At 31.4% G+C, this 25,066-nt stretch overlaps 3 protein-coding genes across 12 annotated transcripts; 2 read left to right on the plus strand and 1 right to left on the minus strand.

Annotated features, from left to right (window-relative positions):
- Positions 1–3,067, plus strand: CYN (cyanase). Its single transcript, XM_068633684.2, has 4 exons — positions 1–455; positions 1,534–1,605; positions 1,804–1,912; positions 2,741–3,067. Exons 1-4 carry the CDS (start codon positions 187–189, stop codon positions 2,786–2,788), a joined length of 498 nt encoding a protein of 165 aa, XP_068489785.1. The 5' UTR covers positions 1–186; the 3' UTR covers positions 2,789–3,067.
- A 789-nt stretch (positions 3,068–3,856) lies between these two features.
- Positions 3,857–7,194, plus strand: LOC137827517 (imidazoleglycerol-phosphate dehydratase, chloroplastic). The gene is made up of 8 exons (XM_068633685.2): positions 3,857–4,162; positions 4,249–4,373; positions 4,879–4,983; positions 5,313–5,405; positions 5,625–5,699; positions 5,852–5,914; positions 6,494–6,603; positions 7,062–7,194. Exons 1-8 carry the CDS (start codon positions 3,931–3,933, stop codon positions 7,087–7,089), a joined length of 831 nt encoding a protein of 276 aa, XP_068489786.1. The 5' UTR covers positions 3,857–3,930; the 3' UTR covers positions 7,090–7,194.
- A 1,300-nt stretch (positions 7,195–8,494) lies between these two features.
- On the minus strand, positions 8,495–22,510 carry LOC137827518 (RNA-binding (RRM/RBD/RNP motifs) family protein). Of its 10 annotated transcripts, none has more exons than XM_068633686.2 (10): positions 22,376–22,510; positions 18,034–19,733; positions 17,805–17,942; positions 12,672–12,746; positions 12,150–12,191; positions 11,917–12,003; positions 10,767–10,877; positions 10,571–10,660; positions 9,748–9,827; positions 8,495–9,644 (listed from the first exon to the last, which is right to left on the minus strand). In XM_068633686.2, the coding sequence occupies exons 2-10, from the start codon at positions 19,603–19,605 to the stop codon at positions 8,921–8,923; spliced, it is 2,919 nt and encodes a 972-aa protein (XP_068489787.1). In that variant the 5' UTR covers positions 19,606–19,733; positions 22,376–22,510; the 3' UTR covers positions 8,495–8,920. The 10 variants fall into 10 exon arrangements, 9 of the variants coding, with proteins under 9 accessions (XP_068489787.1, XP_090161028.1, XP_090161029.1 ...); XM_090304902.1 differs by having other exon boundaries at positions 12,672–12,778; positions 22,376–22,484; XM_090304903.1 differs by having other exon boundaries at positions 12,672–12,775; positions 22,376–22,481.
- Between the last annotated feature and the right edge of the window lie 2,556 nt (positions 22,511–25,066).

Consider the following 25,066-nt stretch of genomic DNA (forward strand, 5'->3'; position numbering starts at 1 on the left):
GTAGGAACATTATTACTAATAACTACATATTTTCTTGTATAATTATATGCTAGTATGAATATTGTATGTTAATATTATAAATTTTGTACATTAATAAATTTAAATATTATATAGATGATTTGGTTTTGTAAAACCACATAATTTACACCGACCTTAACATAGTTGAATCGAAGATTGGTGTGGGAGATGGAGCAGAACAAAGAAAGCACAGTGGCAAGGCTGCAAGATGTGAAGCATAAGAGTGGGAAGTCCTACAATCAGTTAGCGGAGGAGACAGGCCTCACCAATGTCTATGTTGCTCAGCTTCTCCGGAGACAGGCTCAGCTCAAACCCGACACTGCCCCTCTTCTGCTGGCGGCGCTGCCCGACCTGCCCGAAGACCTTGTGCGTGAGATGATGAGAGCCCCTTTGAGATCTTATGACCCCAATCTCATCCAAGACCCCACTGTTTATAGGTATTGCTTGATAGTTCTATGTGGGTATTCTCTGTGTAAAAAAGGTTGGATTTTTACTTGAATTTGCGGTGGAAAAGTGTATCTGTTGCGTGAGGTGGAATGGGTTATTTGGAGTATAATCATGACTCAATCCAAGACCCCACCCCACTTCTCATTTGTGTGATTACTAGAGCTGTGTAGCTATTTTTTGTGTAAAATGTTGGAATTTTACTTGAATTTGTAGTGGATAACTTTATCTGTTGTGTGAGGTGAAATGAGTTTTTTGGAGTATAATCATGAACCAATTCATTGATTACTTCTTTTTTTTAGGCTTAATTGCATGTTAAGTCTGAGGTTATCGCCTTTATGCAATTTTGGTTCCTCATATTCCAATTGCGCCAATTGGGTTCTGTTCTACCAAATACTTAAATATTGGATGTAATTAGGATGGAGGGCATTGATTGGATAAGACTTGAAGGACAGCAAAATGGTGCAATTAGAACCTGTGGATCAAAATCGAATGATTGTGAAATTTGACGGACTAAATTATGTAATTAAGGCTTGTTTTAATATTCACTCAATCATTTCAAGTTGTTAATAATGTGTCAAAACATAATTGATTGAATTATAGTGAAAAAAAATTTATACTGGTGATGGTGTGTTGGAAGTGCATGCTATACAAAAGTTTAATTTATATGAATGCAGCTAGTGTGAAAGTAAAAAATGATTCTTAGATGGAAAATTGTAAGTTTTGGCCCTCATACCATATGTGCCTGTGTTGATGATCAAGCTGGTGTGATGTAAACATGCATCTGTTGTCTTGTCTGTGGTGAAAAAGCCAAATGGGTGTGGGAGTTAGTCCTGTTAACAGGACATCATGAATTATTATTTAGATGGGAATTTGTCAATGAGAGATGTGAAATGTCATTTTATACTGTCATGGATGTCTTGAAGTGATTGACATGAATGTACACAGCAGTTCTGTTGTAATGTGTTTTGAGGATTCTAATGCTGGGAACATGTTATGCATAGTGTATTATATCAACAGCTTTCTGTATATACTTAATTTGTTGGGTTATGTTGATGTTCTATTTCATAGGTTGAATGAAGCTGTAATGCATTTTGGGGAGAGTATCAAAGAGATAATCAATGAGGAGTTTGGTGATGGAATGTAAGTTTCAATTACACAATGATAAATTTCTCCCACATGCTGAAGATGTATTTGTTTGGTGTTTTACTTTACATCACTTGAGTTGATGATGCTGTTGATTGAATCATGTTTTCTGGATCATTCTGCTTTAAAGCTCACTGATGAATGTTAAATATGAAAATTTTCTTTCTCATTATTTTTTGTTCATTTCATACTTAGCATGTCAGCAATAGATTTCTACTGCTCAGTTGACAAAATTAAAGGAGTAGATGGGAAGGATCGTGCGGTAGTGACATTTGATGGGAAATATTTGCCTCATTCGGAACAGGTCAGTTGCTTCTTATTCCTTTTATCCGAAGATTTTGTTGCACAGAACAATAATCAATAGAAGGAATGGAAATGGAAAAAGTGACCAAGGAAAAACATGCTAACACTTTATGACTTTAAGTTTGGCTTGGTGACAAGAGTAGATGAGAGGGTGAGATAGGTATTGAGTTTGAATCATCTGCTAACAAAAAAATTACGATATTAATAACTAACATTTCCGATAAAAAAAAAGCTTGATGATAGTAGGTAGCAGAAAATTGGTGCAGTTATGCAGCAGTGTTGATTAAGAGTATATCACTGCTAATGAATTGTTGATAAGGAAAAGTTGTCACCATATCCACTCTGCTTTTACAATAACTAGTTTTTGGACCTTTTTTAGAAGTTATTATATGATATGATTTTATATTATACAATTAAAAAGTTAAACTATAAAAAAAATATTTACAGACATTTTACTCCAGAAATTACATCAATTATCTATACTTTTTCCTTTGTATTTGCTTTGAAACACATAAGAAGTCCTGGCATATTAGGTTTGAAATTGTATCAGTTACAATTTTGTATCAGATTGCAGTTAAGACTCACACTATTCAATTGTGAAGCAGGTGTATAAAACACAAATATCCACCCATTATTCAATGATTGAGATATATTTGTGAAGCAGGAGTATTAAGCATAATAAATATCTACACTGCACTGATCTACTCTATAAGTCAGTTGTTGTTTTTGTCAATGTTAATCAAATGAAATAAATAGTTATGCTAACAAAATTGCTTTCAAACATTCCTTCTGGTGTATTTCAACACTTTTTTTCCAATGTGAAAAACAGAAATCTGAGCACATGGTTTCAAGAACAAGGCCATCTGAGAAACAATGAGTATCTTCATGGGAGGACCAACTTGGAAATCTTCAAGACATGTGTGATATGTAACAACCACAAGTTGTATTTGGTCTCTGCTATTTTGTGTTGCCAATAGAGAGACAATGGAATAGAAAAATAAAAAGTGTTTGAAACCAAAATCATTTGTACTATGGTTTGTAGCAAGGAGGTTTCATGACACTTGGACCATAGAGTGTAGAAGTTTGTATTGTGTGTGGTTTGAGTAAGTGAAACAAACATAATAATGTTCATTTTATCCATCTTTATCATGTCCCTGAGGTCAAATGTGCATAAACAATTTTCTTGAATTTGTTTAATAAAAAGTAGTAATAATAATCATAAATAAACAAGTTTTATTTTAAATTTCAATATAATAAATTATTTAGAATAATATTAAAATATGAATAATAGTCTATATTTATGAAACAGTTAAATAACATTGCATAAATAATAGTGATAATTATTGAATTTCAAGTACCCAGTTCTTTAGTCAATGGACAAAGAATATGGGGTGCAAGAAGAAACTATGGGAGTGCAAGAAGATTGTCCACCCCTAAACATGTGTTGGGTAACCCCAAAATTAGCTTCAAATTTATTCATGTTTCACTTTCTTTCGTAATTTCTTTTAGCACCTCAACACCATCTTCAATGGGAAAAGTTCAAGGTAAAAAATATTTTAGATTGTATAATATAAATATTAAATATTGTGGAATTCAAAATTCAAAAATATATTTTAAATTATAAAATTTAAAACTTATAATGAATTGTACAATAAATTTATAATATATTTTCAAATTTAAGAATTTTTCGAAATTATATCATTCAAAATATGTTTTTAGATTCCTGAATTATATAATTTAGAATACATTTTTAATTTTTAATTGTGTAATCCAAACATACATCATAGATTATACAATTTGAAAAGAAATATATTTCAAATTATATAATTTTTCAGATTATTTCAGATTACATAATTAACAAATCTGAAAAAAATTTAATTTTACATTTTCGTATTTAAACTCTATGAACACCTCTATAAAAGTGTAGGAAGAAAACGTGGGTGTAAAAAGCAATTGTCACTTTCTTTGTATTTTTGTGGACGAAAATCGCCCTGGGAGAAGATCTTGGTGGTGCTGCCAATGGAGCTCTCTGCACCTCCCTCTCTTCCAACATCTCCTTCATCCCTTTTTCTCAAATCTAGGGTTAGGGTTTTCCACGCAATTCCCAACCCCACGCGCCCTCCTTTCCCAGCTTCAATCTTTTCACCCAATCAACGCATTCTCACTCCAATCCATCTTCCCAGAAACGTCTCTTCCGCTGCCGTGGTCGGAGACAATCCTTCCGCTACGACGACTTTGCCAATCGACTCTGGTCAATACAAAGCTCAATTTCTGTTCTTCATTTTCTGAGATTTTGGATTTTCCAACGCGTTTGAATGCTTTTTGGATCATTTTCAGATGCTAGAGTTGGAGAGGTGAAAAGGGTCACCAAGGAAACCAATGTATCAGTCAAAATAAACTTGGATGGTTCCGGCGTTGCTGATAGCAGTACTGGAATTCCCTTCCTCGATCACATGCTTGATGTCAGTAATTTCAACTCAATTTTGGTGCCTTTGTGTTGCTGATGCCTTTGTTTTGTTTTTCATTTTTTTTTCATTTACTTTTATATTCCATTATTGCTATCTCCCTTAAAATGTAATGTTAGATTTCAATCATTGTTCATATAGGTGTATATATCAGTGAATGGTCCAGAAAATAAATGTTGTGGGAGCTAAAATAATTAATTAAAAATTAAAAAAAAAATCCGTGAATAATCTTCTGTATACTTGATATTAGCATAGTCAAAGACATCCCAAATGAGAATGCATATTTTTCTATCAAATTTGTGGCTATAGTAGAAGAATGAGCATAACAATGTGGAATGAAAGAGGTGAAAGGTTTGGTGTATGTGAAATGAACTTTGAACTTGTTTAGAAAAGAACTTATACTTGCACTGTTAGAATCTGGTCTTGTACTTTGAAGAAGGATGTTAAAATTATTCAATTGAGATAATAGTTATGGAAACTAAACTTGGTTGTGATTTTTCAGCAACTTGCTTCACACGGGCTGTTTGATGTACACGTAAAGGCCACAGGGGACATACACATTGATGATCATCACACAAATGAAGACATTGCCCTTGCTATTGGAACAGTATGCAAACCATTGCATGAGCTGACTCTTTCATTTCTTTTTGGTTTTCTATAATACAAATTACAAATTTTCCTAGAAACTAAAACGTGTTTCACTATTCTGCATTAAAGATTTGTGTGCAAGTTATATCTTTGTATAATTTTGTATTTCACCATTTCCTATCTATGCACAATGGCATCTAAGTAATTGCTGATGATTTTAACAATTCTAATGGAAATTGTAATCTTATAGCAACAGGGATTTGTAATTACAGTAGTCTTATTTTATTTTAGAAAAATGAATTTATGTATCATGTTAAAACTAAGTGGTTTCTATTACTACATCTTCAGGCTTTGCTGCAGGCTCTTGGTGATAGAAAGGGTATTAACCGGTTTGGCAACTTCTCTGCTCCACTTGATGAAGCACTGATACATGTTTCACTGGTAATTTGGATACTGTTTTTAGAAATAATCATTAATTCTTAGAAAATATTAACATGTGTGTTGCGGGAAAGTGTGATGTTTGCACTTACTTTTAATTTGACTATATTTGTTGTCGATATAGTGATATCTTTCTTTTTTATGTTCACTCTTTAATCAACCAATAAAACTTCTCTCATTTCTTCTCTGCTCCCATCATGTATTCCTTGTTCACTTTTCCAGGATTTGTCTGGTCGACCACATCTAGGTTATAATTTGGACATACCTACTCAAAGGGTTGGAACATACGATACTCAGGTAGTGTATCTTTTTCGAGCTTCATTCAAGTGTAGATTATTTTCTAGTGAGCTTTCTATATGAATCATCTATCATGCTTCTTGTTCCTTTTTTTCTTTCCCCTTTTATTCTTATTATATACTAATGAATCCATTGGGTGTCCTTATTTATAGTTGGTGGAGCATTTCTTCCAATCATTGGTGAACACGTCTGGTATGACACTTCACATTCAACAGGTATTAATACATAATAGAACATAGATTATAATCAATTGTCGTCATTAAATTAGCAAATATATCATTATTTTTTTTATCAACAAGAAAGAATAAGTAAATACGAACCAGGAGTGGTGAAGTGGTTCAACCCTTAATACAAAAAATAATCCTTGAACTCCCATAAAACAGGACCCCAAAAAATACCTCCAACTAACATCTCGAGAACTCCTAACAAAGCAATATATCAAATAACCATCCTGTATACCAAAGGGTCAAGATACCAATCATAACAAGAGAAAAAAAAGAGTGTGACTTGGAAGTAATCCATGACTTGGAAGAGAAAAAAAAGAGTGTGACTTGGAAGTAATCCATGACTTGGAAGCAAATATATCATTATGAAGGAAATATACTGAATGTTGTTGATGTTTTAGCAGGGCTCTTTGATGGGTTAGAAAACTGAGATATTGTTTCTATATGCAATGACAGATTCACTACATAATCCAACTTGGTGCTTATGCTTTTTTCTAGTTCATGTTTTTTTATTCCAAGTGTGAAAACCTTGTAACAGAATGAACATGTATATGCATTCCTCTAACACAGCTTGCTGGAAAAAATTCCCATCATATTATCGAGGCAACCTTTAAAGCATTTGCTAGGGCTCTTCGACAAGCTACAGAGTATGATCCACGTCGCCATGGAACCGTACCAAGGTATGTATTATGTTATCTTTGAAACTTTTTTTTCCCAACAAGAAAATTATTAAATAAAAACTAATTTTAACTTTTGACTAAATTATATATTATTTTAAAAACTAAAAAAATTATTAATTTATAAATCAATTTCTATTATTAATAAATAATTTTTAAATTGATATCTAATTAGTTACTAAGGTGTTTGTAAACTAAATTTAAAATCTAAATAATTGGTAGTTAAAATCTTGATACCAATTTAAAAACTATTTATCAATAATAAAAAATAATTTAGAAACTAATAATTTTTTAATTTCTAAAATAGTATCTAATTTAATTAATATAATAATTAATTATTTTTAATTTTTAAAATTGGTTTTTATTTAATGATTTTCTATTAGTGTTGTATTTACATTTACAATGTGTCAATGAAAACTAAGGGAATTTCCTTGAATGTATCCATCGATTTCTTTGTGCAGTTCAAAAGGAGTTCTGTCTCGTAGCTGATATCGTCTTCTGCTGGTGGAACTTGCTGCTTCTTTTGGTATATATTTGTCATACAAGACAATATTGTGTGTATATTTTAGTAATGAAAATAATTTTTGAAGTGCATTTTGTTGTACATTTTTAAATAACATTTTAACATAATTTTTAATCACAAATCAATATTGTTATACAAAAAAGAAATATATTTTGATAATGTGACCGAATAACAATATAAAATTCATTTAGTGTTTTTTCTCATAACTTCATCCTTCTTTTCTTCGGACGTTTTGAAGTCACCATAATTTATCATACTTCTGGATTTCTTTGTATTACTTTTTCTCATATTTTTCAATTTCTCTTGTATATATATATACATGTATTTTATTTGATGCCCTCTTCATTGTTTAAGAAAATTATTATTTAAATGAACAGAATGTAAAAAAAATATCGTTTTAAAAGAGATGTCATGTCACTATGTTATTTTAACAACTTTGTTTTACTCTACCCCAGAAACACTCTTATTTTGTTTTTACTTTACATTTTTCATAAACATTTTTACCCTAAATAATATATTTATCTCTATATTGCTAGTTCCATAATGTATCAAATTCTGGCCTTTCTATGTACATAAGCAGATGCAGAGTTATTATTTTATTTTGGGTTTAAAAAATTGAAACTAAAAATATCATACAGATCTTTGCCCAATTCTTATTTGTTGAATTATTAAAACCTATCCTTTTCTGAACCTAACTCCAACTTCTTGCCATTGTTGCCATCGACGAATGGGACTCATAAAATGCATACCTATGTTTTTATTTTCATATAGTTGATAAGTGATAAGATAGTTCAAAAAAAGATAAAGTAGTATCTATTATAATAGAGTTGGTATAGAAAATAAAAGATATAAAATATGATCTCATACCATTCTATTGATAAAACTCTCCAATAAACGCCCAAACACTATACTCTTTAAGAAAATTAATCACTCATTTTTATCTACTTCGTAAAAATCCTTTTAAAATATAAGCGGTTATTTACTCCCAAACACAAGTCTGAGACTTCTTCTTAAATATGGTGTCTCGATGTATTCAGTCAGACACACTATCGAATACCTTATGAGTATCGGATGTATCAAATTTTTGAATTTTTAACAATTCTAATACGATTTTAGTATAATTTAATAAAAGTACATTAATTTCTTAAAAGTTGAATAAAATTTAAATTTAATATCTAAATTTTTATTATAATTACAAAAATAAATAACAAATCATTATAACCTGCTAAAAAAATTGAAACATATTACATAAATTTTTATTGCTAATTTATATAATTCATAATTACATAATTACATAATATATAAATCTGTGTTTTATTATATTACATTTTAAAAATTATACGTATCATCGTTTATCATCCAAGATTGTAATTGTAAAGTAAATAGTTAAAAAAAGTTTGTATTTTTGTTACGGTAACAGAAAGTTAATGTGCTGAAAAGGATCTAAAATAACTACGATACAACAATCAGTTTGTAATGCAACATAAACATGTACACAGAATATTGGGAAATACCATGACATCACCATCTCCAAGGCTAACACCATTGAAAACATTTGGCACGAAAGATAATTTTTCATGTCTCGTTTGAAAAAGAAATTTTTGTCAGATGATGGTCTGCAGCTAGATGTATACTAAAATGCATTTTCCTCAAATCCACATTGCTCAGTTAAGCATCAGCAGGCTAAACCAAAAAGTTAAAAACTGTTTCCACATTTAACAGCAGGGAGCAGGCTGCCATAACCGACCAGATTGATGAATCCCTTCTTCCACAATCATGCAAACTTATTATGTTTCATCATTTTGTAAATCTTGCCCTGTATAGACTCTGAGAAACATACTCCACCGTCACCATTCTGCCATCAAACAATCGTCCATGCAAAGAATGTGCTGCTGAACAACATGCTTCGGCTCTTCCATACTCAACAAGAACAGAACCTGGTTCAAATACATGACCATTATCATCTTTCGCATCATTACCCTTTTGGGGATCAACTAATTCAGAACACCCTTCCTGAAATGCAGAAACCGTGCCCTTTGAATCCATGTTGTCCCCCACAATCTTATTTTCAATATCCACATCTATATCGTTAGCAACCACTTTATCATGCAATGTGGGCACGTCATCGGGTGTTTCCTGTTGAACAGGGGATGCTTGAATGATACTGCAAGGTATGCTCTTACCACCCACATCTTCAACAGCTGTATCATTCACAGGGTGTTCTAGACATGATTTAATGTCAAAAAGTTCAGCCTTTTTGTCAGTGTTAATACCGGTACCATCATCAACTTTATATTCTTCCAACTCTTTGTCATCATGAAAGTTAACCCCATTTGTTGCTTCAGATTTGAGGTCAGTAGCCTTGTCTGAAAAACTAGATTTTATACTATTAGTAATACAGTTGGTGTCTTGAAAAACTTCAGATTCCACTTCATTTATGACTTCACATTCTTCTAATTTGGTTGCTAAATTCTTTTCACTGCTATGCCTGACTACATTAATTGATTTAATAGTCCCAAATCTGCAAGATAAAAGGGACTTCGTACAATAAGTGTTTATAATTTATAAACTTTAAAAATATGAATAATTCCAGATGAAAAGCAAATACAAGCTTGATTTATAACCTTGCACATTCAAATCGTACATCATCCAAAATTTCTTCAACTGTCATGTCAGATAGTGATGAAATAGACTCCACTGCAAACTATACATATTACACAAACAGAATCCAAAAAGTAATCATCAAGATGTGTAATGTAACTAGCAATATAATTTAAAAGGAGAAACATATATTTGACCCAAAACACGTGTTGAGCCAGACCCAAACAAATATTTGTACAAAATCCAGAATATGAAAAAAGATTGGTAGAAATTGGATCAGCCACAGACCACATGCTATAGACACAATTAGGAATCTTTTTGGTGAATTGCTCTCTCAACTTGGCTTTGAATCAAGATGATTTAGATTCAGATATGAAAAGAGCTTTATTATACAGTGTTTGCATTGAATCTGGGAAATCCAAGAGCCTTCTGTCTCCTACCCAATCTTCTAAGACAATTCCGAAATGGGCCCTAAACCCCTCTTCTGCTATTTATTTCCCCCGTATTCAATTATCATTCTCTCAACTGACTAATCGTCAATTCTGTAAGTTTGGTCAACAGTAACAACTGTTCCCTAGTATAAATCCTTAACCTCCTCCCCCGCCCAATAACATAGTCCTTCTGATAGACGGCTAAACAAAAACATTACATAGTGCAGTTTAAATTTTACCACTACAAGCGCTTTAAAAATTAAATTCACATCATTCAAAATAATCCCTTCTGACGACAATTACTTTATCTTTTACAGCTAAGAGATACACTTGAAAAAAAAGGAAGGGAAAAAACCCACTGAAATTGAACGAAAAATATAATAACCTCATAAAAGCTAAGTAAAAGATTTCGTACCACATTTTTAATCTCTAGTACTTGTGTAGGCTTTCTAAGCAGTGGTTTTGCATGTTCTGGAATCCCATAAGACGATTCACCAGCATTTTCCTGAAGTATTACGTAAAAAATTATGGATATACTTCAAAGAAACCAAGGAATCGTACCCAAGAATTAGAGTAAGACTATAAGGATCAGTAGATGATGATGAAGTTACCGAAGGTGATGATGCATCAGGCATTGCCTGAACAACTGTAAGTACTTCCCCTCCCAGCTTCAAACCATTCATACCAGCACAAGCTTTGATGGAAACAGAGTGATCCGAATACTGAACACAGTTTGCTCAAATCAGTGTTCAATAGAACAAATACAAAAGGAAAGAGAACACAGTACACATTAGCCTTCAGATTTTGTTTCATCTTAGAATTGAAAAAGATACGGAAAAGAAGAAAAAAAAACAACACCTTTCGCAAGAACTCAGAAAAGAAAGAGCCATATATGCCCAAAATCATAAAAACTAAATAAAAAAACCAACCCATCAAGTTGTTTAATTTTTCACTTAAATTTGACTCTTCTAAACTAAGGATGCACTTTAAATAAATAGGTGCCAAGATATTATTAAACTCTTCAAACTTGATTTTCTGAGTAAAGGTTATAACTAAGCACATTTTCCAATATAACACACCCCTCTTTGATGGAGTAAAAACCCTAGAACCACATAATGGGTTTTTATACTGCCAAAAGCCCTAAACAGATGGCTCAGTAAGTAGTCTTTCCAGGATGAGGGAAAGAAGCTGTATGTATAAAACTGTGTGCACCTATAATAAACCAACCCAAAGCGAGCAGTTTAATTAGATTAATTTGATGACTTAATTTGTCTGAATTACTAGGAAAGATGCACTTATTGATTTGAGGTTTTCAAAACCGTTCAATAGGCTCAGAAAAGGAATGTCTGAATGATCTTTAAATGATATATTAGTGACACTTAAGGGAAACAAAAGAAGCTTCAAAAGGCAGAGAGAAATATGGCTGTCTCAATGGTTGAAGTTTCTTCTCCATGTCAACATCCCACTCTTGCAGAGAAAAAAGTATTTCTTCTTCTCTTTGCACTTGGGTTGAGATTGTAAATACATTGACGAAAGTACACACCAGATATAGAATTTTAGAAAATATTACAAATGAAAAACCCAAATGCCTATTACAAATTCATCATTCTAATTTCTAACAGATAAGTATTTATAAATGGACCCTTGAGCCACCTGGGCTTAGCTCATTATCAGGTAGGTAAGTGTAAATTATAATACTTCTATTGTTACACAAGATAAGAAAACTATTAAAAGATCAATAAGGGAGAAACGCAGAATTACCTCCAGAAAAGCACATGATGCATCGCTGGCATTGGTTTCAAAGTGGTAGGCCTTCAAAGATCCAAACGCACTAGCAATCTCCATAAGCTGAAAAGAAAATATAAGAAATAAATAGGCCTTAGTCATCATATGAAAGCCAAAGTAAGAACATTTAGTTATTAGATGGAGCAAAAAGCTCAGGTCGCAAAGTTAAATTTGAAAGAGGGATTTTTATTTCATTTCTTAATTATTACCATCTCAGAAGAAAGAAGATTTGAAATTCCACCAATGAAGATCTGCCACAACATAAAAGATGCAATCATTAGACAAACAATTAATTGAGCTATAAACTAGAAAAAAAAGGAAAGCACACATGATATAATAAATGAATAATTAGCAAAGATAGTTGAATCACATAGTACCAGAGTCGAAAAATTAAAAACATGGATGAGACAATGCAAGCCCTTACAAGAACTGAACAGACAACATAACAGGCTAAGAAGATCCTTGAAATAAAAAAACAAAGGCCCTCAAGAAAAAGTACCAAGTTATTTTGTCCACATGACAGTTACAATTTTGATAACGGTACTAGTTACATCAAAAAAGGTTAGACCAAAAAGGAAAAGAAAGATAAATAAGCTCATTATCACTAAAATGCAAGAACAAATTAATTTATACCAAAACAGTCAGATTAAGCAAGATGGATTTTATAGGGTGCTAAGCATCCAGATCGACATTTAGACATGAAAGTAAAAATTATTGTTTTACATGCATACCTTGTGAGGTGAATCAATTACAACATCACTTATTATTGTGACAGTATCATCCATTGATCTCTCTGGTTCACCAGTCTGCATGAAAATAGCAATTGTCTGAAAACCTGCTACATGGATGATAACCACAATATACCTTAGAATTGTAAAGCTTACAAAAATGCATTAGCTTGTAATAATATCTTGAGTGATAGAGTAAAACAAAATTAAGATCAGTTGACATTAACTGTACTTTTAAGATAAAGAATGCAAGCAACATAAGTAACTTAACCAAAAATATAAAAACATAAAAGATCATCCACCCATACAAGATACTGCCAAGAACTTCTCAGATCAGAAATGAGCCAAATAAACTAGTACTGGAAACCTAAGCAAGCAAAACATTGTACATTTTAATTTATATTATTCGTTAGAGAAGCAGTTCCATATATACATACAATAAATATCCAATGCAACACATAAAATGATTCTTCTTTCAGTGGTTAGAATCCCCATAGATAAAAAATTGTCAAATAACAAGATATTTCTTTTGTTTTTTCCAGGTGATTGAGGGAAAAAAGCTAATAAAAATCAATATGTTTTTTCCTTACAAATACTGCCTTAAGACATATCAATTAATCGGTATTTCCACATTTCAGATCATTAATACCATGCAAAGTCACATCAAAAAGCATAGCAAGAAGAAAAAAACATATTCCAAGCAAATGAATATTTCATCCTTTCAATGCAGTTCAGAAGCAAAGACCACCTTCACAGTATCAAAGGGTCATCTATAAAAGAAATTAAGACAAAATTGAGGGCTCAATCTACCAGAACCAAAACATTATCATTTTTGTCATGCATTTATGTGGCATGGGGAAACACCCTGCAAAACAACATACTTGATTTGCCATAAAATCAAATGATCTTTGGGATCATAACAAAATGAATAAAATTACTATCAGCAATAAAGTTACACAAGTATATTCAACCTCCCAAAGGATGCCATGAAAGGATGGAATACCAGAGGACTGCTTAAAACTTAGAACATTCTTCATTCCTTTAAGCTTAAGTAATAGATACATAACATTAATGTATTAAAATTGACTACAGTGAGAAAAGAACCATTTAGATTAATATGTAGACACGCCAGATTAATAAAGATTCTTCTTTAAGGGATGTCTGTGCTGTGTCAGGTGATAAAACCAATGCACATAAAATATTATGTGAAAGGGGAAAAGATACTGAGTAAAGAATGGTTAATAAACCTTGAGCTTTTTAAGGTAAATGCACCTCATCTAAATCAATCAAGGATGATGTTTTCAGAAAGCAACATAACCCAATTTTTCAAGCCTTGGGATATTGAATATGAAGATAAATCAGGATCCCAAGGACAAGAACAAAGCAGGCACTGGAACCGAGAGTGACATAAGAAACTCAGAAATAACTTGTAACCCATAGCACTTACATGCTGAACACGATAGAACAAACAAAGCATGAGATCATAAATAGCATTGTCAGAGCAGCCTAGAACAATAACCCTGAAACATTGGCCAGCTAAATCCTGGTAACGCATCAAACTTGCCAATACACCTGGAAGTCTTCTTAATTAGGAGTCAGCTTCATCACCATCCAGAATGTGTATTATGAAATACCCCATATAAACATCCTATTTAAAAGATTCCAATACTAGGGTCAGAAGATATCTCATAAAATGGAACAAGCAGATCACTCCATGTGAATTATAAAGCTCTTGAAGCTACAGAAGCAGTTTCTAGCATTTGGTTATGAACAATATGAATTTATTGTCCAAATGTCCAAGAAACCTATCACTAAAAATGTCATGAAACAAAATTCCAGATTAATAAAGTACACCCTCCCAGCACTAACCAGAGGACTGGAATTGTGTCTCAGGCAAAGTTGAGATTTAAGCCTTCAAGATTGAGGACAAGATAGCCTCTAAAAGTTAGGACTTACTGACACAAGATTCTTCAGTGATAACAAAATTAAACTAGAAGTTTTTTTCCTACGATTATAATTTTTAGAACTTTTTTATATATGATACAAAATTAGGATCCAGTACTCTTGTTATATTCTTCATACATAAGTTAACACACAAGAAAATTTATTTGCAACCAGTACAATATTGCCCACCTTCACGTTTATTTGTACATAAGTGGTAAAGAATCCAGCGGGTTAAATATGCACAAGGATCACAGTTATCCTGTCAACTAAACTGCATAATGACAAATAATACTTCAACAACACACTAGTTTCCAATTAGGGTCGTTATTTTTCTTCCGACCACAAATTATCACAAACTAATTTACGGTGCCGCCACCATTGACCACATGTAATGAAATCTTTATTTTGGATAAAACATAAGCATGAAAGAAAGGTTTGTTTTAAAAATAACTCCAGAACTAAACAAATATTTAAAGATACAATATTCCAAACTTAAGTATACATAGGCCAGTTACAATAGCTTCAATTGTCTGTAATTATGTATTTGACATTTGCACTTAACATGATTAACACTAATAAATGGTTGTAAATTCAAAAAAAAAATTAAGTAACAGTAAACATCTCTGCAGCAACCAGCTCAGAAATATTAAACAGTCTTTTCTTGCATTGCAAAGCAACCACCTCTAATCAGAATAATATTCTTTGAATTCCTGGCAAGCCCTGGATGTGTCCTTAAACTTTTGAGCACATTTTTATGGTCTGCTATAAAAATTAGCAAACTTGGGTGGTCAAGATTTTCTGCCAGAGTGCTGTTTATGCAGTCATTTGGAGCATTTAGTTGGAGTAGAATTCTCAAATTACTGAGAATGTTTTTCCTCAAAACTTGCCTTGGAATTGGATTAGAAATCTGTGTTCAGAACAGAGCTATTCCAAGGAAATTAATCTTTCTAGCATAGAGATAGATTGGGTAGATTTACTAGTTTATTTCTAAGTTTCTTCAGTCACAATTAATTCTCCCCATGGACTATTTTTTCTACTACAGAATAGCTATAACAAAAAAACATTACCTCCAAAAATAATATAGCTTGAGATGGAATATATGGAAGAATGACTTAGCTCAGAGAAAGAATGTAACAGAACTCATCTTTAGAAAGGCAAGTCAATTTGACATATTTTGCAGATAAACTAAAACGTAAAACTCTCATGTTTCAAAGTATCTTAAAAGATCTTCATATCCAAGACAAACAAAACCACACAGCTGAAAGGAAAAACTATTTGGGTCCACATTTTAACCTAAATAAAATAGAAATAACTTAATAACTAAAATTAGTTGCATTTTCATCACAGAATCTTGGGACAACATACACTAAAATGATCAACTCATTACTTTAAGATACTCATACAAAACAGTCGACTTAAATTTAGAGCACATAAACAATAAGATGCAATGAAATTTTATACATGCCCAGCCCAGGTATCTGTTGCTCTGTGGATAGAAACAAGAATATAAAAACAGGAGTGTCTGTCTAGTCTAACAGCGTTGCAATTACAAAACATTAAAAAGTTCAGTAACTATGTGCATATTAAATGAGCGGATACAGCCTTAGCAGATGCACAATAACTTGAATCATCCCTACATTTACTTATGATGGGAAGGTCAGTACTGGGAATACAAATGATGTTACCTAGGAATTGATTTTAAGTTGAAAGTGGAAAAGATCAATTACATATTACACGTAGCACATAATCTTCATAAAGGAGCTACATCTAAACTTTTTTAAACAAGAAAATTTTACATGATCACAAATCACAAAAGTAATCCTTTTCTAAGAAAACCAAACTGATCTGGGTCCTTTAAACTACTTTTGGTAACCAATGATGAAAACTGACTATCAAATTCTAAAGCCTGCATAGTTCTCTGTCAGTATCACAACACACAATCCAATGATTCATTGATTAAGACCAGCAATATCAAATAGACCCTTCAGCACTAAGGCATATAAAACAGTTTGTAAGGGATGGGAAGTAGAGAATCAGCTCATATGGAGAAAGGAAGACAGAATAGTGAATATTCAATTGTAGCATAACATGATGTCTATCTAGCAGTGACAAATGAGGAGAGAAGAGAGAATTTGGCTTGGAAGGTTGAAATAAATGAGAGCAAACACAGGAAGCAGTTAGGCAAGAAATTTTGTAATAGTTTAGGTAGGGAGGTACTTAAACCCTCAAAAATCAGTATTGCTTCTATATTTTCTTTCTTTAGTCTAACTAAGTCAGTTTTCCCTATTGTAAGGGGCTACACTCCATTGTTTCTCATTAAAAAATCAGGTCCTATCAATATCAATTTCTACAGTGGATTCTTCACAGTTTGAAATAGAAAGGTAGAGCCTTTGCAAGAAATCCACGCTGCAAATATGGGTCCTTTGAAGATTCATTGAGTGAAAAATGCAATTTGGTAACTACTGGAAATTTACAAAATTAACTACCATAACATTACAGAAAACTCAATTAAAAACTTATATTTCTTTCATAAATGCACATATAATAGGAACCCCAACACCTTTATTTTAATTTTCCATCATCCACATCCTACAGACAAATTACCAAGCATAACCAGTTGTCTACAAAAGCAAGTCAAATTAATGTAACATTAATTTGAAATAAGGCATAGAGTTAGGGCTGCATATATTTCATTTCCCTTCTATTGGCAATAGCTTCTTAATAAAATTCCACAAGTTCATTCATTAAAGGATAAATTGTCCATTTTAATCAAAAGCATCGTAAATTGGTCATGTCATAAAATTCAAGAAACCTAGAGATGTAAACAAAAGTATGGAAGAATGCACAAGCATAATAAATTGAATCTTTTCAAATTGAAACATCACTATCATCACAGCATCAATAAGCAAACCAAAATCAAAGGAAAAAAAATATATTAAATGCAGGTACAGGTAAGCAAAGTAAGTGGTGGTAAGACAAATTCCACAGTTTCATCCAATAGTTACCTATAAATGGTTGCATAATTTTTTGAGTAAATTAACAACATTTTGGTAGAGTAAACATTGAAATGTAATATCTACAATCTAAAATGAAGCATAATAAAAAAATTCAATCCAAGAGAAAAATGCCAAACACTTTAGTTATATTATACAAATGAAAGAATGAATGAATAGACAAGGTTTTCAATCTTACTGCAACTTCAACATAGTCTTTGGGGCGTCTAATTTTCACAATGGAGCCAAATAGTGTACTGCCATCAAAAGAAAGAGCAGATGATGCATCCTCAGCAGTAAGGAATTCTACAAGAGCTTGGCCCTTATCTTTATGCAACTGCACAAAAGATATACAAGAACAAATTCAAACCTATTTCTTCATAAGAAAAGGGAAAATTAAATTTTCATATTTTGCACTACAGACTCACAACGCAGCTGATGCATGGTTGAGCTTGCTGGATATGATTTACCCGACCCGAGAGTATGAGGTTATTGAAGCAATCCATCACAGCTTTCTCAGAGGCAGAAGCAGGGAGATTCTCAAGATAAAGCCTTCTAATAGGCCGGGTAGCTTGTGTCAATTGGACAGAATCAATGTTGGAATTCTTCCCTGTTGATACTTCATTTAGAAAAGACATTGGTCGACGCTTCACAAGGGCTAGATCAAGAGAACTCGTTGACACCACTCCATGCATGTTGGACAACACAGCACAATTTGATAATAGAAAACTAGAAGAAACAACAACAGGAGAAGGATTATTTGTCCCTACAGGGGGAAGATCCCATCCAGCCCGTTTCTTCTCAAGAGAGTGCTTAGATGGGGAAGGAGTCTTAACAGCAGCTTCACTTTTCCTCTTCCTCGGAGAATAGCCACCAAGTCCACTTGTAGAACCACCATGGCGATGATGGTGACTACTTGAACCATTGGTTGATACTCTACTTTTATCTGTATCAGGGTGCCTTTTTCTAGAACTATCTTTCAAGGAATGCATAGATGACTCTTTACGCTCTCCATCTTGATAAGTACGTTTTTGCTCCCTTCGAGGAAAAGAAGGGGACCTTCTATCCTCATGTTCTCGACTTCTTGAACGTCTCCTCTTTATTGTTAATTCTTCATAATGTGACTTGAGCTTAGGCCGCCTCTCCTTCCTCTCATAACTGTGCACGTTATGATGTTTCAGAGCATCTTGTTTCCTCGGTGTACTCCTGTCTTGAGTTTCATCATCTCCATTTTGGTATTTTCTCTTGGTTTCCCTAGCATATTTTTCCCTACCACCTGCATGCTTATCCTTATCTGATTCTCTATAATGCTTCTTTTCAGGCACTTCTTCAGAGTTATTGCTTAACCGCCTTTTCAATCTCCAGCTATTATCTCTATCATTGTCATGCCTCTTTTTGGTAACATACTCATCAGGATTCTCATTCTCTGCAACACGGTGTTTTTTCTTTATTTTCCTTTCAGATTTTGGTCTACTTGCTTCCACATAACTATCCCTACCTCTTGAATGCTTATTTCCAGCTTTATACTCAGAACTGTAATGAATTTGCTCATTTTTTCTATGACCAACCATCTCTTTCTCAGTCTTTTCTTTGGTTATCCTGCCTTTATTATTTAATCCAGAGCTTGATTTAGTTTCCAAATTATCGTTAGCCCTACCTTTCCCTTCAATTAAATCATCTTCCTTTGCATAGGTGCTTTGAACCTTCTTTCTAGAACTTACTTTCACATATTCCTCAGAAGCATGTTTCTCACTGCCAAAGGCTGAGCTTTTGTCATGTTTATAGATCCTGGCAGACTCAAAATGATCATCAATTTTCTCCAAAGAACATCCAAGTGCAGGGTCTTTAACATTTTCAACCAGTTCTTTTTTTCTTCTTCTAAGCATGATCTCTTCAAAACTAAATGGCCTTGTACGGGCTGCACTTCCTTCATCACACTTATCCCCAGAAAGCCAATCACTTTTTCCATGCTTATCCTTTGAAAGATTAGATTTGCTCATATTGTATGATGCAAACCAATTATTACAAAAGAAATTAATCTCACCAGGAAATTATTAAGGAGAGCATCGGTGAAAGAGAGTATTGAAAACTTGGAATTAAAACTATCAAAAGATAGATTATATTGTTCCTGAAGAAGCCAAAAAGGAAAGACAATGAGATTACAAACATGTAACTATATGTAATAATTCATTCAACTAGATGAAAAACACAAAGTCCATTTCAAGCACTAATATGTTCATCAATTTCGTCCAATAATATTATGAAGGAATTATTGACTGCAAAATGAATATATTATAGATCAAGCTCCTCTAAAGTGAGCAAGTCACATTTGAGAGCAAAATGGGTTATCTCAGTTGTTGATAAGAAAAACGATGTTACACATACATGCATTACATATAAACCAAACATGTCTTGTCATAGCAACCATTGATTTTTTCATCAACTACTGAAACTCCTCACTTTACCCTTACTAATTTTAGAGGAGCCAAGTCACTATAGTCTATATATATATATATATATATATATATATATATATATTCCTTAAATTGATAATAAAACCATATAAAAAAAAGGGCTTTGCACCTGAGTGCAAACTTTTGAAGGTCCTGGGCCGGATAAAACTTAATTGTGTAATAGCATAAAAGCCTGTTAGATTTAAAGTTTAATAGAATTGTTTTCAATAAAATTAATTTTGAACCATTGAATGTAATTGGGATGTGTGCCCAAATTGAATGTCCGTAGCGCATTACAGAACTGCATAAAAGCTTAAATCCACTGTATCATATGGCAGATAGCAACATGAGCACATAGCAGAAACCACATAGAAGGAAAATTCCTTTTGTATAAGCGAGAATGAGAAATATAAAAATGAAAAAAAAAATTATTCAAATTTTGAAGAAGTTGGGTTAAAGAAATGAGAAAGGGGAAAAGACGAAAAGATTAAAGGAGAAAGAGAGCAGAAATCACAAATCAAGTACTGTTACCTGTAAAAACAGGAATAAAAACAGAGTCGTTTTTGGACTGGAGGAGAATTTGAAGTGTTTAGAGTTTGAGGACAGGATAGAAATTTAAGTGAGAATGATACTCAAAAGTTTGCATGGCCCGGAAATAAAAAGGCTAACGTGGGGCTTATTTTAGAAGTAAAGAAACCCAAGTCAATCAGTAAAAAGTAAAAAATGAATAGAATAAAAGAAGAAAGAGACCAATAAACAAAATCACAAAGATTCTTATGTTTAAAAAAGCCATGTGTGTCTTAGTTAATTTTGAGTGCTACCCACATAAGCACAAAGAAGATACAACAACATAGACCAAAGCTGTTCCCCACACAAGATGATATCATTTTAAATCCTCTTAATGGTGTCACTAAGAATTGTCTTGATGTTCCTCTATCTCTAACCATTAAGATATCCTCCATACACTGTAGTTAGTATTGCAATGCAAATTCTTTTAGCTTAAAAGACATCTTTCAGAAATGACACCTAAATCATTCCTTCTTTTCATCCACCCAGCTTGAAACCTATTATTTATATAACCCTTATATCTCCACTTCATATAGAAGATCCAAGATACCTAAATTGTGTGACGAGTGGATGATCACCAATTTTCACCTCCAAACAACTGCTAGTACATATATACATTTCTTGTTGAACTTGAATTTCATATACTCTACTTTATTTCTACACAAACAGAAGTAATGTCATTCTCAGGGATTCACTCCATACCCCTAGTTTAACATTTATTCCCTCTATTTCAACCCTTCCACAAGAAAAAATATCATACGTAAAAAGCATGATTGCTTCCTGGGTAGGTAAAGAATGTCCAAAATCAAGGTAAAAAGATAAAGACCAAAGGTTGACCGACAAAACACCCACACAGCCCAACAAGCTAAAATATCCAGGTTTCCTTTACAATTTCCATGTAATCACAATGTGTTTTGGAGGGGATATTATTTATTTTAATAAATATTCACGGGTTTGATAACTTTTTAAATGAAAGAAATAAAATAATAGATTAGCATAAAGTGTATGTCCTTAAATTATGTTTATTTTTATAAATATTGCATAACTATTAATTTTAAAAAAATAGTCATCCACTCTCTTTCTTTCCCTTCAAAATTTTATTCATACAGTATGGATGTGATTATCATTATAATAAACAACCCCAAAAGTCTTATCTTATCCTATTAAAAAAGATCCGATACATGAAATGTACATCATTGGACTCAACAAAATAGCTTAGCATTCTAACAAATAAAAATTAATACATTTCTTTCGAACTGTAACAATTAACAAAATCGATGTATGTTTGATTGACATTGCATTAGTACTACTTTCTCTTTCATTTAAGCTTTTAAAATCAATCTCTCACATTTTCAGCTACCTCAAGTTCCTCCTCTGCAACACCTTGAAAATAATCTCTTTGCACATGCAACGCTTCCGATTACCCATAGCCTAGCTTTTTTTTAATACATACTCAGAAATCACACAACTGCTAGAATTTATTTTCCCACTTGGAAATTGAAGTTAAACTTACAAAAGCATTCTCGTTTTTTCTTTCAATAACCTAATTTAAGATCTTAATATGCTAAATTGCAATTGAACTCCTCCTAAATCCCCTAAACTAGAGTTTGTGCTTCCCTCTAAAACACGCGGTACCTAACCTAAATCAAAGGTGCTAAACTTCACCAGCAACGTATATAGGTATAACCAAAACCTAATATTGAAATTTCGCAAAATGCTATTGCGCAAATAGAGGAAGAAGAAAGAGAACCTCAATATAGGAGAGTGAAGATGCGGTGGTCTGCGACGAGAATAGCGGCGGCGAAGAGAGTGAAAACGAAATGTAAGAGCAGTGGGTTATCTGAAATCTACGCGATAGTATTTCTTCGTCTCATGTTCTCCTTTTATTTTGGAAAGTAAAACAAAAATAAATAAATATACACTAATATATGTAACATAGGCAATAATCATATTTTTAAAATATTTGTATAATTTTTAAAATATAAAACACTGAAAATATGAGTATGTTAGGTAGAAATATATTTTGCATGTTGATTTAAAAGAATTTGTTTTTTATTTTTATAATTATATTAAAAATTGATATAATAAATTTAAGTTTTTAAAAAATTAATAATTTTTTTTTAAATTGTATTAGAAATTCAATATCCAATACAGACACATAATTTAATAGAAGTGTTTGAGTCCTAAAGACATAGAGTGCATAAAGAAATTTTAAATTTTATATAATATTTTTTTTAAAATTCATCTTGATTAAAAGTTTTTATCATAAAACTATATTTATGAAGTTTTATATTAATACAAACTATATTTTTTTTAATACTTCTTGTAGATCAAAATTGATGTAATATACATGTTCAAAAGTATATTAAAATATAAATAATTTAATCAATTTGTTATTATAATTTAATTTTAATAAAATGTAATGTGAATAATGATATATAAAACTATAATTAATAATTGAATTGACAAAACTATAATTATATACAATTATTGAGAGAAATATATTTAATGAAACTTATATAAGAGTAATTTAAACTCTCCTCGTATAGATAGATACATATATAATATATGAAGAGTTATATTATTGTATCTTTTATCATTTGTTAAACTTTTAGTAACTTAATATAAAAAAAAACAATTATATAATTGACTAGACTATATGCACATTTAATTGTTATAAATTAGTACATTTTTATTTTAATTCCTTTATTTTTATTTTCATTTAAAATTCAAAATTATACATTATATTATATAACCTTAATTAACTAATACTGTACTGAACAAAATATGTTCTAGGTGACAAATTGAGGGTGTTGTAATATAATGTCGTAGGAAAAAAAATTATAAAAAATTTATATAATAAATACGGGATGGAGAAGTCTTTTGTGCACATCATTAATGGAATACTTTTCTAGTGTCATTATAAATTCAATAAATATTTTTTAAATATAATATTATTAACATAATCATGATACAAAATGCTACATTAACTTTAAGATTAATCTAATTATGTGCCCTAATCTAAGCTCAGTATCAAAGGTCTATGACCCTATAAATGTACACATTAATTAAGATAAATGTACGTGAACCATGTTTATTATTCTTACCTACCTCATATCGAGCTCTAACTTAGACATTGAAGTACCTTTTGCAAATACTATACCCTATCAATCGAAGACTAAAGATCTTGCACCCTTACTAACTAGGATTGGTGGGAACACAACAAGACAAAAGAAGCACCAATACTTTTTCAACCTTTTGTAAGAACAGAAAATATATTTTAAAATTATATAAAATATGTTTTAACATATAATATTTTTTCACTAAGCAAATTAAACTTAAAAGTTATCAAAGCAAAAATAAAAGCATTGATGACAACAATACAAGTCAAATCAAGTCATGATAAGAACAATTGACGTCTACGATGATAGTTTTTCGTCGTGGTAGATAGAAAGATGGATGACGACTGAATAATAATAAAGAGAAAAGAGTGAAAATAAGAATAAACATGAAGACGAAGTGTTTCCTACTATTATATTTTGTGTAATATAAAGATTACATTGTAATGATTTAAAAAATTATTATAATATACATAATAATAATTAAAATATAATCATCATTACTTATTTAACATTAATTAAAACATGTTACCAATGATTATACTTTCCTTATAATTATTGTTGTACAATGCTATTAAATAATATTTTTACATTAGTATTTTTTTAACTTGGATATCTTATGAAAAAATTGTAAGAATATCAATCTTTCAAAATAGTGATACTTATTCAAAATATTAATACCTTTTAATATATAATTATTTTATGCATAAAGCTAATATATAATATCTTACATCTTTAAACGATAATATCAGAAACACTTATTTCAACTTCTATCTAGTATATTCTTAGAATTTTTTATGAATAGACATAGATTACCTATGTATTGTTTTTGTTAACATATGAATTTTGATTTAATCTTCCATATTTTTTCTTTTATTTTAATAATATTTTTTTCATGTAATGACAGATGATTGTTATTACTTGGAGTGTCAGTCTAGCTAAAATGTCAAGTTGCATAATGCCAAACCTTTATAGCAAAAACAATAAAATTATCTTTCAATCATATCATTACAAGAAAATTATGAAATAGAAACTAATTTTTAGAACCAAAATTTATTTTAGTTTCTAAAATGGTCTCTAATTTAGTTACTATTACAACTAATTATTTTGGTCTCTAAAAATTGATTTTTATTTCATGATTTTCTTGTAATGTATTATTTGTCCACCTCTTTATTTGATGTCATAATTTTGAATGTTCTCACTGGGAATCTTTTAGTACTAATTAGTGTTTTTTTATAAAAAAAAATATAAATTAAATAAATTGAATATTTAGTAAATTTTCTAACCCATTTATAAAAGTAGACAAATTGTTTGTGCCTAAA

The sequence above is a fragment of the Phaseolus vulgaris genome, chromosome 7 (assembly GCF_051622355.1).
Source record: "Phaseolus vulgaris cultivar YP4 chromosome 7, ASM5162235v1, whole genome shotgun sequence".
Classification (NCBI taxonomy): Eukaryota; Viridiplantae; Streptophyta; class Magnoliopsida; order Fabales; family Fabaceae; genus Phaseolus; species Phaseolus vulgaris.